General features: G+C 34.8%; 1 protein-coding gene across 1 annotated transcript; it reads left to right on the top strand.

The window, feature by feature from the left end:
- Positions 1-735: 735 nt before the first annotated feature.
- LOC115446390 (putative fatty acyl-CoA reductase CG5065) lies at positions 736-11,553 on the top strand. The gene is made up of 11 exons (XM_037442547.1): positions 736-1,677; positions 2,504-2,686; positions 4,808-4,924; positions 5,325-5,447; positions 6,084-6,209; positions 6,856-6,997; positions 8,115-8,216; positions 8,731-8,914; positions 9,225-9,331; positions 9,620-9,752; positions 10,830-11,553. The coding sequence occupies exons 2-11, from the start codon at positions 2,591-2,593 to the stop codon at positions 11,062-11,064; spliced, it is 1,365 nt and encodes a 454-aa protein (XP_037298444.1). The 5' UTR covers positions 736-1,677; positions 2,504-2,590; the 3' UTR covers positions 11,065-11,553.
- Positions 11,554-13,086: the final 1,533 nt, after the last annotated feature.

Below are 13,086 nucleotides of genomic sequence, written 5' to 3' on the forward strand. Positions count from 1 at the left end.
GAGAGCATAGCATTATCGCTAGGTACAACCCTAGTCTGTAATTAAAATATTATTCAAACCATTCGTCACCTACCCAAATATGACTTATTAGTTTGTTTGCCTCTACGAAAAGTTTATAAACAATGCGAACGATATCAAATTGTTTATTGTGAGAACATTAATCATTGAATAACAACACGACGTATCAAACGTGTTGATAAATGCAAGTTAATGAACGTTATTTTTTTATTTTTTTTTATTTTAAATACAAAGGTAATTACGGACGTAGTGATTTAAACCTAGAAGGGAATTTAGAGGTACATTATTTGCTTCTATTAATTGTCATTTTGGTATTCAGTGTTTATAAAAATATAAATAAATATACCAAAAAAATATTATGAATTAATAATAATAATATTAAATAGTTATAGATCTACAGCACACCACTCCGCAGTCTATATTAGATTTATGTTAGAATAAAAAAATAGGCAAGCCAGTTTCTATAAAATCTAGAACACCTTACATCCTTATGTATTATAAATGGATTGGATTTGTAAAACCACTAAAATAACATTACCTATATAACAGGGCCCTTATTCTGTATGATAGTGTAAACGCGTAACGCGACCGTGTCATGTTATCTTCGAGAAATGTGGATTGAATGGTATTCCGTAAGCCAAATTTCTATAGTCCTAAACATGATGCGTTGTGTTGCGTGCTTGTTACGCACTGTTAAAATAACGTGCGGGATAGAGAATAAGGCCCCAGGTAACCAATTTTGGTATCGATGAATTGTTAAATGTTGTTTTCGTATATTTCACGTCTAACTTAACCTATTAATTTTAATTCGTCACTGACTCCAATAATACTGGTTGTATTATAGGTAAAGTTAAATAATTTTTTAGTTTTTTGTTTTTCCTTTTTTGTGTTAGTAAGAAATAGACTGTCGATTGCACAGTAGTGTTGCGCACGCAGTATATTTGTCGTGCTCGGGTCTTATGAGAAGTGTATTTTTTCAAACAAAAAAGAAAGAAAAGGAACATAAAAAATCATGTTGAATTGCGCATCTCCTCTTTTGTTGAATCAATTAACAAAACAAAGCCACCCACCGCGTCTGTCTATCTAAAAGCGACAAATTCAAAAACTACCGAACAGATATCGATGAAATTTGAACTGGAGATACTTTGAGATCCTAGATAAGACGTAGAGTACTTTTAACCCGGAAAATATACAGCACAATTTTCATCCCGGAAAAACTTACACACACATGGGTGAAACCGCGAGTAAATTGGTATGAAGATATTTTAAGACCTTGGTGAGTCATAAACAATATATGGTCGAATTGTTCCTCTTTTATAGTCCACATTTTTCTGTAGACTAGTTCACGATTGTGTCTTTTAGGGACAGCTTACTATGCCCATTTTAATGTTCAAAAAATGCTTCCATAAAATGTAATATTTTGATATCTATCTAGACGGATATGATATTAATGCTTATCAAATTAAGTATGTTAATTATCTTAATTTCCTGTACATTACAATTTTCGTTCACATCATCCAATTTAAACGATTTCCTTAAAATTTTGCGCGTTAAAAAAAATCAAGCGGCCTCACATCGACCAGCCGAGCGGTCGTTCACTGTTGCTATATAAGCCGGGCGATGTAGTGCACTGAGGCAAATATTACGACCGGAAAAAATGTAAGCACGTAGTTCACTATTACAAGTTTCTATGCCATATTTTTGAACAAATTGCATTATATGTTACATTATTATATGTCTTTTCAGAAAAAAAGGTATGGAATAGTGTGTTTTAGAATTTTTTATCGATATGAAAATTTCAAATCCCATATTAACAAATAAATAACATAGGACCTCGTAATAGTGAGCCCGCGAATTATGTTTTGCTATGAGATGAAGCCGGGACGGGTCGTATACAATATATAGTAGATATTTCGTGTTTGTACATAAAATAAAAAAAAAATAATAACGTGAGGAATACAGCACCGAATATAAAACTAAATCAAAATGTATTATGTGTTAATAATGTAAGTTATTTAACTAGAACATAGCGTATACGACGTATTAAGGGACTCTTTTCTCAAACGTTACTTAGCTAAGAATGGCGCAGTGCTATGTTAAACTAAATTATACCTACCTCAATTACCAATATGATTAACCATTACTCCCCGCTACATAATTTCCAATTATCCCTCCTTCCCTTTCCCAACCAAACGCCAGGGGCCTTATTCTCTATCCGGCACGTTATTTTGACAGTGCGTAACAAGCACGTAACACAACGCATCATGTTTAGGACTATAGAAATTTGGCTTACAGAATACTATTCCACGCACATTTCTCGAAGATAACATGACACAGCCGCGTTACGCGTTTACACTATCATACAGAATAAGGGCCCAGGTATACTCATGTGTAAGCATAACTTGTGGCGAAAATATCTAGAAAAATGACAAGCTTGTTATTATGAATTTTAAATAAGCGCATCACGATTTTTTTTGTTATCAAGCAAACAGGATATTTATAAGACGATATCTGGTTGACCTTCTCACATCAAGTTTAACGTTTGAAGAAGACATCTGGTGAATCTGTTAAGATGGTTATTAACAAAGAGGCAGAGGAACAATCAGTAGCGGACTTTTACGATGGGAAATCTATTTTTATTACTGGTGGCACCGGATTTCTTGGAAAAGTGAGTACATTTATCTATTCTTACATAGGTTATAAATTTTGTAATTAAAAAAAATACTTTAACAATGAAACTTGATGACATCGGTTGATGTCAATAAATAGTAGAAACAATAAAAAATATTAAAATATTTCGTATAGCATTTAACCACGTTCATCATCTTGAATATTAGAAATCAAGCCTCATGTGGCTCATTAAAATGTCTACATATAGCCCAGTGAAATTAGGTAAAAAAAGGGGTCAACCTCGGAATGAAAGATAGTAAGCTGGAAATTGGTAAAAACCTTTGTTTTGTCGCCCTAAATATTGTCTCAAAAGTCACAAATGCTATTGTGTCCGCGTCTTAAGATATTGAAGGTCAAAGGTCACAAAAAACGATTTTTCGCGAATATCTCGGTTCCTATTGCTTAAATGATATTTTCACCTATCATCAAAGTTGTAGAGTATAAAATTCTCTACAACTTTTGTCTAAACTTTTTTATACGATCAACCGTTTTTGAGGTAGAGCGCGAAGAGTGCGCAGCGTACAGTCTATATGAGCTAATGCAGGGTCAAGCGTGAGTTTCGGTTATCAGTACGTTGTATAAAGTCAATTATTGACAAAAAAATTATAATTATTAAGCAATGCCCATTATTTCTGTACTTATTATTAATTATTTATATTTAATTATTCATCAAATTAACAAAACTAAATAAACCCGTACAATTGTCAACACTTCCACCAACAAGTGTAGCAGCCCGTCAACATATCAATCATGTCTACTACCAGATTCAAACATGGCTAGGGAAGAACTTAGAACCTTAAGAATGGGGCTGGAAGCTTAAAAATGAAATCCTGGAGCCCATAACAACGTTATTACCTCCAGCACCAGCCGAACTACTAAACACAATATTTTGCAATTGCAAAAATGGTTGTGGTTCCCGCTGTGGATGCAGAAAATCAGGGCTACTATGTTCTTTAGCTTGTGGCCAGTGCAATGGATAAGCTTGCCTCAAAGCTCCACTATATCCAAGTAATCCCGATGAAGAAAGCACATTCGATCCTGAAATTCTAGAAGGTTTGGAAATGAATATGACCGATAATGAGGATGATGACAATGAATTGAATATTTTAGAGCGACAAAAAGAAGAATACGACGAAGAAGAAGATAACTAGCTTCCATTCGCAATTTCATTCGATTCACAAATTATTTTAATATTTAAACTCACATTTTAATAAATGTATAACATGCCATATTTAATGATAAATAAAGGTATATCTAAAATATATTTCTTTACTGTCTTTTTATTTTAAAATATAATTAAAATAGATAATCCAGAATTAATAATATACTATAGTTGAATAATTAAATATAAATAATTAATAATAAGTACAGAAATAATGGGCATTGCTTAATAATTTTAATTTTTTTTGTCAATAATTGACTTTATACAACGTACTGATAACCGAAACTCACGCTTGACCCTGCATTAGCTCATATAGACTGTACGCTGCGCACTCTTCGTGCTCTACCTCAAAAACGGTTGATCGTAAAAAAAATGTTTAGACAAAAGTTGTAGAGAATTTTATACTCTACAACTTTGATGATAGGTGAAAATATCATTTAAGCAATAGGAACCGAGATATTCGCGAAAAATCGTTTTTTGTGACCTTTGACCTTCAATATCTTAAGACGCGGACACAATAGCATTTGTGACTTTTGAGACAATATTTAGGGCGACAAAACAAAGGTTCTTACCAATTTCCAGCTTATTATCTTTCATTCCGAGGTGAAACCCCTAATATGACTGGGTTAATATTCCAATACTTAAAATATTGCTCATATCAGTTTTGTTAAACGAAGCATTTGAATAAATAAATTGCATTTGCATTCTAAGAATAAATAAACAATTCAGTTATTTAATTACTCAAAAATCATGGAGGTTGTTGGATCTCTAAGGATCTACAGTACACATATCAGTGTCTCACCACCATCATCTACAAGAAGTCCACTACTAAGCAAGGATCTTTCTAAATATTTAAAAAAACTTGGTGGAAGTGGCCTGAATTTAACCTCCTACTAACACATGTGCAACTTTGCAGGAGACAGTGTCTGTTTATGTACTTCGTTATTTATTTTTCAGGTTTTAATTGCTAGGTTGTTATTGGACTGCCCAAAAATAAAAAATATATATTTGATGGCCCGAGGGAAAAGAGGTGTTTCTGTAGAGAAAAGGATTATCGAGCTACGAGATAATTTCGTAAGTCGCATTAATAAATTTGGTCTAAAAGAATAGATAATGTTCATAGTACCATTGAGCAGTCTGCCTTATCATTACAAGTTCAGGTGTTAATAAAGGTTTAATAAAACTACTTTAGTGTCACGGAACAGACCATGAAAGTAATATGCAGCCTTCAAAACGTCCGGCGTGAAAATTAAACAAATTTATTGTAAAAAAGTAGATTGAGTAGTTTTGTTTCATTGTCGAACGTTCGCGTAAACATAAAAATTATTATGTTAGTATTTATTTTAATTTCTTGTTTTACTGAAAGCAGTATCGTTACAGACAAATTAAAATAAACCAATATTTGTTGGAACATACATACATCCATAATTTGAGCTTTTATACATTTTTAAGCATTTATAAACATATTCTACAGGTTTTTTCAAAACTGAAAATAGAAAACCCAGAGGCTTTAAAGAAAATAGTGCCAATAGTTGGTGACATCACAACTCCTGGTCTAGGAATATCAGCTGATGATGAAAATGAACTGATCGAAAAGGTAGGAAAATATAATCTTAGCGATTCCCTCGCGAGCAAGCGGACAATGCTTATTTAATCACATAAGGTTACTATAAGATCAAACCTGGTGTATCCACCTTAATATAATTTGCATTCATGATATCTAAATTATTTTTGTCACTGAGATTTTTGAATCACAGACAAGATATATATTCCTCGATAGTCAACACAATTATGCTGATCTGATAGTGATATACACAGAAGGATCACAGTAAGGATCTGGCACTGCTAAAATATATTACGTTGAGAGCTACTTACCATCAGACGGATCGTTTGCTCGTTTACCTACTATAGCTAGTGGTAGAATATATTTTATATTCGCCCGGATAGAGGCCACCGCACACAGTGTTAAAGCTCGCCATAGTGGCCCACGTAAGCGTTTCGCGTTCCGGAATCAGCCTGTGTTCCGGTTCCAACAGGCCGGCATAATTGTGTCGACTGCCGAGGGGTAATCGTCTCTAATCTGTCGACATTCTATTGGATCCACTGGTCTCACCATCGGGTGAAACCACGTTTAAAAGAAAATCAGCATTAGTTATAGGATGTCAATTATCAACCTAGGGGCTCCCTTAAAATTTATTCTTATTAGTAATACTTGTTATATTTACAATTTCAGGTGTCCATTGTGTTCCACGTAGCTGCCACTGTCAAATTCAATCTACCATTACGCGAAGCCCTCAAGAACAACGTGGAAGGAACAATGCAAGTGCTAAGCCTATGTAAACGTATGAAAAATATTCAGGTGATTCTAAATACCAGGCAATATGGTCTATTTTGTACTTAACTAGCAGCAATAGCTGTTGCTTATTTTAACGAAACACGTTCTAGTATCAATCTCTATTTATCCAGTGCAACGTCAACGTCATAATGGTAACTATTTTAAAGGTCTTTAAAAGTTTCTAGTGGTATAGTCGGACTACTTCGTCGCGCCGCTTTTGTTATGCTGACTATGAAGAGTTACCTCATTCATTGATGGCCATTTTATTTTGTATGTCATTAAACAATATCAGGTATGTATACTGCCTCTATCAGCCAGTTAAAGTATAGTATCTACTATCTACTGGTGGTAGGTCTCACATATGTGAGAGTCCTCCTGGGTAGGTACCACCGCAATGTCTATTTCTGCCGCCAAGCAGCAGTGTGTAGCCACTGTTGTGTTCCGGTTTGAAGGACATTGAAGCCAGTGCGACTACTGGACATAATGAGACTTAACATCTCACGACTCAAAATGTCGAGCGCATTGGAATAATAAGAATATTTTGTAATTCAAGGTATTGGATGGTGTTTCTATTGTTTATAAGCGGTCGTATCGCTTACGATCAGGCGAACGGCAAGCTCGTCTCGTCATTCAAAGAAATAAAAAAAAGTATAATGTCTCTTTGTTATAGATGCTGGTGCACGTGTCGACGGCGTATGCGCATTGTTTGAAAGATGTCATAGAAGAGAAATTGTACCCCCCACCCATGGACCTCACAGATCTCTACCTACAATTAAAGCGAGCCGACGATAAGGACATTACTAAGATTATAGGTAAATTATGGATTTTGACCTCTATAGATAATTAAGCGGGAGATTACTAGAGTGAGGTTCAGATAGATTAATAAAGGAAACCAGCTATCAAGAAATATTGTAATTTGTATTGAAGAATGTTTTCTTTAACGCACTGCAGAAAAAAGTTCTATTACAGGATAAAAAATTAAGCTCGCCCGAAATCTAGAGGACAGAGCGCCGGGTGGACCCCCAGGGGTCCACGAGAGACTCGACAGGCGTCTATGCTGGCGTGACAAAAACTTGCATATTCTGAGAAATTTACCAAAAGTTATTCTAACAAAGAAAAGCGGCGATAGCCTAGTTGGGTGTGGAACGGACTGCCGAGACGAATGTCCGCAGGTTCAAATCCCAAGGGCACACACCTCTGACTTTTCTAAAAATCATGTGTGTATTCTTTGTGAATTTATCGTTCGCTTTAACGGCGAAGGAAAACGTCGCGAGGAAACCTGCACATCTCAGAAGTTCTCTATAGGAATTTCGAAGGTGTGTGAAGTCTACCAATCCGCACTAGGCCAGCGTGGTGGACTAAGGCTTAATCCCTCTCAGTAGTAGAGGAGGCCCGTGCTCAGCAGTGGGCAAATATATAATACAGGGCTGATATTATTATTATTTATTATTATTCTAACAAAGTATTTTATGTACAATATTTACTACCTGTGCTGATGCAAATATTCCTTGTTTGCTAATTTACTAGTCCAGGTGTGGTCTACACATGTATCAAATTCATCTAAATCCAATGTGCAAATTGCCATTAACTTAAATATATCACACAGATATTCAATAAAAGACTTTATGGCTGTTACATTACGCGACAATATTCGATTAGTGGTTAGTTAGATTATAAGAAGTTTTCGATTAATTACGGCAATATTTTCAAGTGACCTATTTGCTCGTACTTTTTGTTTACAAAAGTTAGATGAGAAACGTAAAGAGCGTTACGAAATACACAAGAAACTGTTACAATATTAAGGTCCTGAAAAATATAAAAAAATATTTCTTTTCAGTTATTAGAAATGTAAATTATTTAAAAATAGTAAAAATACATAATATTTTATTATTGTTTTTGCGTTTATTGTTAAATTGAATTATTTCACAGGTAGCTGGCCCAACACTTACACTTTCACGAAGTCTTTGGCTGAACACTATCTTGCAAAAAATCATGGAAATATTCCTGTGACCATCGTGAGACCCTCCATTGGTAAACATTTTAGACTTACAGAAATGCAAACAATATCCACTAAACCAGCTTTTACCTTGTAAAATAGTATTTTCCTCATAACTAATTCTTCTTACTAAGAACCACAATATAGAATCTATGTTATTTCGTATATTATACCTAAAATAAATACGGTTCTCATAGTACTACATCATAAAATTCTTTATAGTCTGGTTAGCACAGATTGCGCTCGCCACTTTGAAATGTTAAATCCTATAATACCCTTTTACTTCAGTGTCATGTCAGAACCCAACAGTTCTTGTCTAGTACTGCCCTTTTCCTAATGTATTCTTTCAGACAATAATAAGTAGAAAAATGTTGATTACGAATAAACACGAACTAAACTGAATGTTTGATTGTCTTCAATCTTTCTTGCCTGGAGTTATCGTCGAGTACCAGAGCAGTCTCTTTACTCATGCGAGTTCTAATTACCCAATGGCGAGCATCTAAGACAAGATCTGACATTCTTGACTCTTGTAATAAATATTCGTTACAGTTGCGCCAATAGAAGAAGGTCCTTTAGAAGGCTGGTTGGACAACTGGTACGGAGCCACTGGAATTCTGGCCGCTATAGACAAAGGCTTTCTCCGGATCCTGATGGGATCCAACCAGAATTTAGTAGACTTGATACCGGTGGACTACGTCGCTAATCTGTCTATAATAGTTGCAGCTAAGGAAAGGTGAGACATAGCCTAGCTGGTCTTATAAAATGAATCTAGTTTTGACCAGACACCTGAACTTGGGTTCTTATGAGTAATGCGAGATCTTCAGTAATAATTATCAGCACTTTTACTAATTACTAATAGTATGATTATGAAATTACTGTTTTAATTATGGTATTAGTAGCACATATATTTTCATGTTAGATCGGCGGTTATTTGTGCTCCCAAAAAATTCAATTTCGTCGGTATTTGTAAAAATAACTTGTGATCTATATTATCGTTATTCCTAGATTATTTAGTTCACGCATATTCAATATTTTTGCTTCAGCCACCAGGATGTAGCTGTCTACAATTCCTGCAGCAGCTCTAGTAACCCTTTGACTTTGAGACAGCTCATAGACTTCTTTATTAGCAAGCCTGATGAAAAACGTGATTGTAAGTATTTATGAAAGTATTCCTTCCGTGTTTTTATAATTAATGGTACAATAATGTCAACGTGTTTACTTAACATGCTTTAAGAAATGTAGCATTAAAAAGAACACATAATCATTGCAAATTGTTGAAAAGTACTATGATATTTCAAAATATTTAATCAACTATTTGTACGTTTAATAATTTTTTAGTCTAACTTTTAGAATGACTATATTCAAAAATTTCTATACGTGCCAATACTAAGAAATAAATGATAGTGGGCTTATCTCTGACTCTATAAACTTGTTTCAGATATATTTCTGTCCAATAAAGTGAACTTTATTACCAAATACAAGTGGATCGTGATGTTGCTATCATTTGTTATGTCGATAATACCGGCTCATATAGCTGATGTATTACGTAGATTCCAAGGGAAGCGGCCAAGGTAAACTGCACTATAACCCTTCCATTTTAAAGTTATTGAACTTTTAGTGCCTCTGTGACGTAGTCATGTTGTGTGCGCGATACGAGTATCTTCTGTCTTGATATCGAACCTCATGTCAAGGCTGGAACTGCTGAAACTTATCAGATATAACGATATGCTCGACCCTAGCTCATCATAAGACGGGATATATACGTGCATTATTTCTGCCTATCCCTTTAATAGGAGAGAGTTTGTGACCTAAGTAGTGTAGTAATTGTAGTTTGGCTTCTAAATTTAAATTATTTACTTTGAAAGTTCTCGCCGTGGTATAATTATTTTTATAAGAAGTGGTATAGATCATTTCATCCACAAAGATGCGCCCCTCGGCTTTACCCAGTCGCTTACAATGTGCACCATAAGTGTACATGCACACTACGATAGATAGCGGCAGGGAGAGTGCTGGGATCAGTACCCTTTCTCCGCGACACCCCGGAATACTCCCACTTAAAAGGTCGCGTGTTCGTGATAAAATGATCTATAAACAGAAAACATTGAACGCACGTCTCTCGTTGCTCGTTATTATACTTTCTTTTACTATCAGAAGCAGTTTAAACGTTGACGTGCCGTTCACATTAATTTACCTTACCAATAGTATAAACGTGTAAGTTTATAAAAATGTTTAGATATTTGTCATAAGTAAATACAAATATCAAATGGATTTCAGATAGATAATTTGCACGCATATGTTTTTATTCTAGAAAAGTGTGTAATAAAGCTGATATTCCCAATAAAGATGGTTAAAAGGCCTCGAGTAATACTAATGAAACTAAAATATTAAGGCGATACCTCAAGGTCCATTTTCATACAAAATATTTCATATAAAATTTCGTCATATTAAATTTTAAAGGCCGAAATATCCATGATTATTAATTATTTTTACGTTTTTCTTTCAACTGCGAGAACTAATCACTAACTAGACGTGAATTTAAATTATTTACTTGCCAATACTTGTTTAGTTACCCAGATTAAAGGTGAAACAAAATGTATGAAAATGGACCTTGAGGTATCGCCTTAAATGGAAATTATTTTCTTCCTCAGATACGTCAATATCGTCTCACGTATATTGACCAACAGAGAATCTCTGGATTTCTTCACATCGCACTCATGGGTGTTCAAGAATGATGAAACCAGGTCCTTGTTCTCCTCCTTGAGTCCTCAGGATCAACAGACATTTCCATGTGACCCAACAACCATCAGTTGGCCTCAATACATGGCCAAATATAAAGATGGGGTACGACGGTTTCTAGACTCCAAAATTAATTATTTAGATTGATCTAAGTGATAGTTAAGTTTATATGAAATGATGATAATAGACAGATGAGGTGATAGATATGGATTGTTTATTCTTACCGCCAAACTTCAGTGTTAGCACTTTTGTGTTTCGATATAAACAGTTATGACAAATATATGTAAACATTAGTGGCAAAGGGTAATTTTTTACGAAAGCTTACCTGACGCAACATATAGGTACTATACATAAACGTAGTCTGCAAATCGTTCTAATAATAATTGGATATTTCATAGATTACGAAAAGAAAGCCGGCAGGAATCGGGTGGACCTCAGTTTTGTAATAGGTATAATTTTTTTGTACGTGCTGTCATCTTTTATTTGGAGTGACTAGCATGCAAAAAGATAGATCAAATACGGACCATCAAACCCGAAAAACTGTTTTAAGCTACGTTTGTCTGTACGTTTCGGCTATTCTCCTAAAGATTTGTAAAGTTTTTATAATTTGTGTGATTAAATTATTATAAATATAAATCTTCCGGTTTCAATTATACCCGTCATAGCATCATTGTATCACTCACTTCAAGACGAGTTTTGTCATCTCACTAGATATGATCATAAGTTGCCTGTGCTTTGGAGACGTTTGGAGAATTCCAACACGGTATTCTCTCTGTGGTAAAAGACGACTAATAGGAGCCATCGGGGTGTCGTCGGGCGACAGGCGGCCGTCTGCCCTTAGTGTACGTTGTGCACTTTTCACACATTGTAGTAAACTAGTGAATACTATAGATATACTAAACGTAATGCCGGGGAGGGGACGAGATACATATTATATAGCGGAAACTCGCCCCTTTCATCATTCAAATTGTGAAACATTGTCTTACTTTCCTGTTTGTGAAACATGTATTAACATTGTTAACCTATAAATATATTAAAAAATAACACCTGATCCCGGCTATACATGTTAATCGAGCTTGCATCAATGTGAGCGTAGGCAGATTGATATAATACGATTAATACTACGGTCTAGACGTTTGAAGAAAACTAATGTGAGTGGCCAATCTACACTATTATACAGTCAATTTGATATTGCATTACTAAATGAAATCACATACTTATCTACTTGAAAATAATACTTTACAGTAAGTTATCTGAGCCGTAGACATAAAATAAAAAAGTGAAAATAACAAACAAAATAGATATTAATAAAATGTAATTTTAATTTTACGTGCCCTAAAGCCACTATTACTTCTCTAAGAGAATTCGTTGCAGCTGCAACATCATACTTTCAGTTTGAAATACACTCACGCACATGCCATTTTCGCATTAAACTACAAAATAATAAAAAAAATAGAAAACTAAAACCAGGATTTTCGCGAAAATATTAGTTATTAATGGATGATTTATTGGTACAATGTCAACAAAGATGAAGACGAGTATGTGGTTTCATTTAGTAACGCAATTTCAAAATGACACTGTATAAAGCTGAAGAGTTTGTTTCTTTGAACGCGCTAAGCTCAGGAACTACTGGTTCGAACTGAACAATTCTTTTAGTGTTGGATAGCCAGCTTATCGAGGAAGGCTATATATAGTCACGCTATGACCAATAGGAGCGGAGCAGTAGTGAAAAATGTTGCAAAAACGGGGAAATTTTATTACTTTTGAGAGATTACGTGGCGAGTGCTGCGTAAACGATTAATGTTATGCAACGAACATGTATGACGAAATTGTTACTCTCATAAAGTTCAAATAAATATATTATGCAACAAAGTTCCCCGCTGCATATGATAATCTGTCTGAACGCTATAGCCTCTATAACTACCCAACGAATTCAGATAAAATTTGGTATGGAGGTAGTTATAGACCCTTTTTGATTGCTATGAATGACGAATCGACATTACTGATTGCCTGATGGCAAGCGATTCGACCGCCCATAAACAGTAGAAACGCCATCCAACACCTTGAATTACAAAGTATTGTTTGGTATTCCACTGCGCTCGCCATCCTGAGACGTGAGATTTTAAGTCTCATAATGTCCGGTAGTTACGCTTCCTACAATGTCCTTCA

This window comes from Manduca sexta, chromosome 24 (assembly GCF_014839805.1).
Source record: "Manduca sexta isolate Smith_Timp_Sample1 chromosome 24, JHU_Msex_v1.0, whole genome shotgun sequence".
NCBI classification, from domain to species: Eukaryota; Metazoa; Arthropoda; class Insecta; order Lepidoptera; family Sphingidae; genus Manduca; species Manduca sexta.

Coding starts and splice junctions, on each gene's coding strand:
- LOC115446390 (XM_037442547.1), top strand. CDS start 2,591: ATGGTTATTAACAAAGAGGCAGAGGAACAATCAGTAGCGGACTTTTAC. Junction 2,687..4,807: donor GCACCGGATTTCTTGGAAAA/GTGAGTACATTT, acceptor TTTATTTTTCAG/GTTTTAATTGCTAGGTTGTT. Junction 8,217..8,730: donor CATCGTGAGACCCTCCATTG/GTAAACATTTTA, acceptor TATTCGTTACAG/TTGCGCCAATAGAAGAAGGT.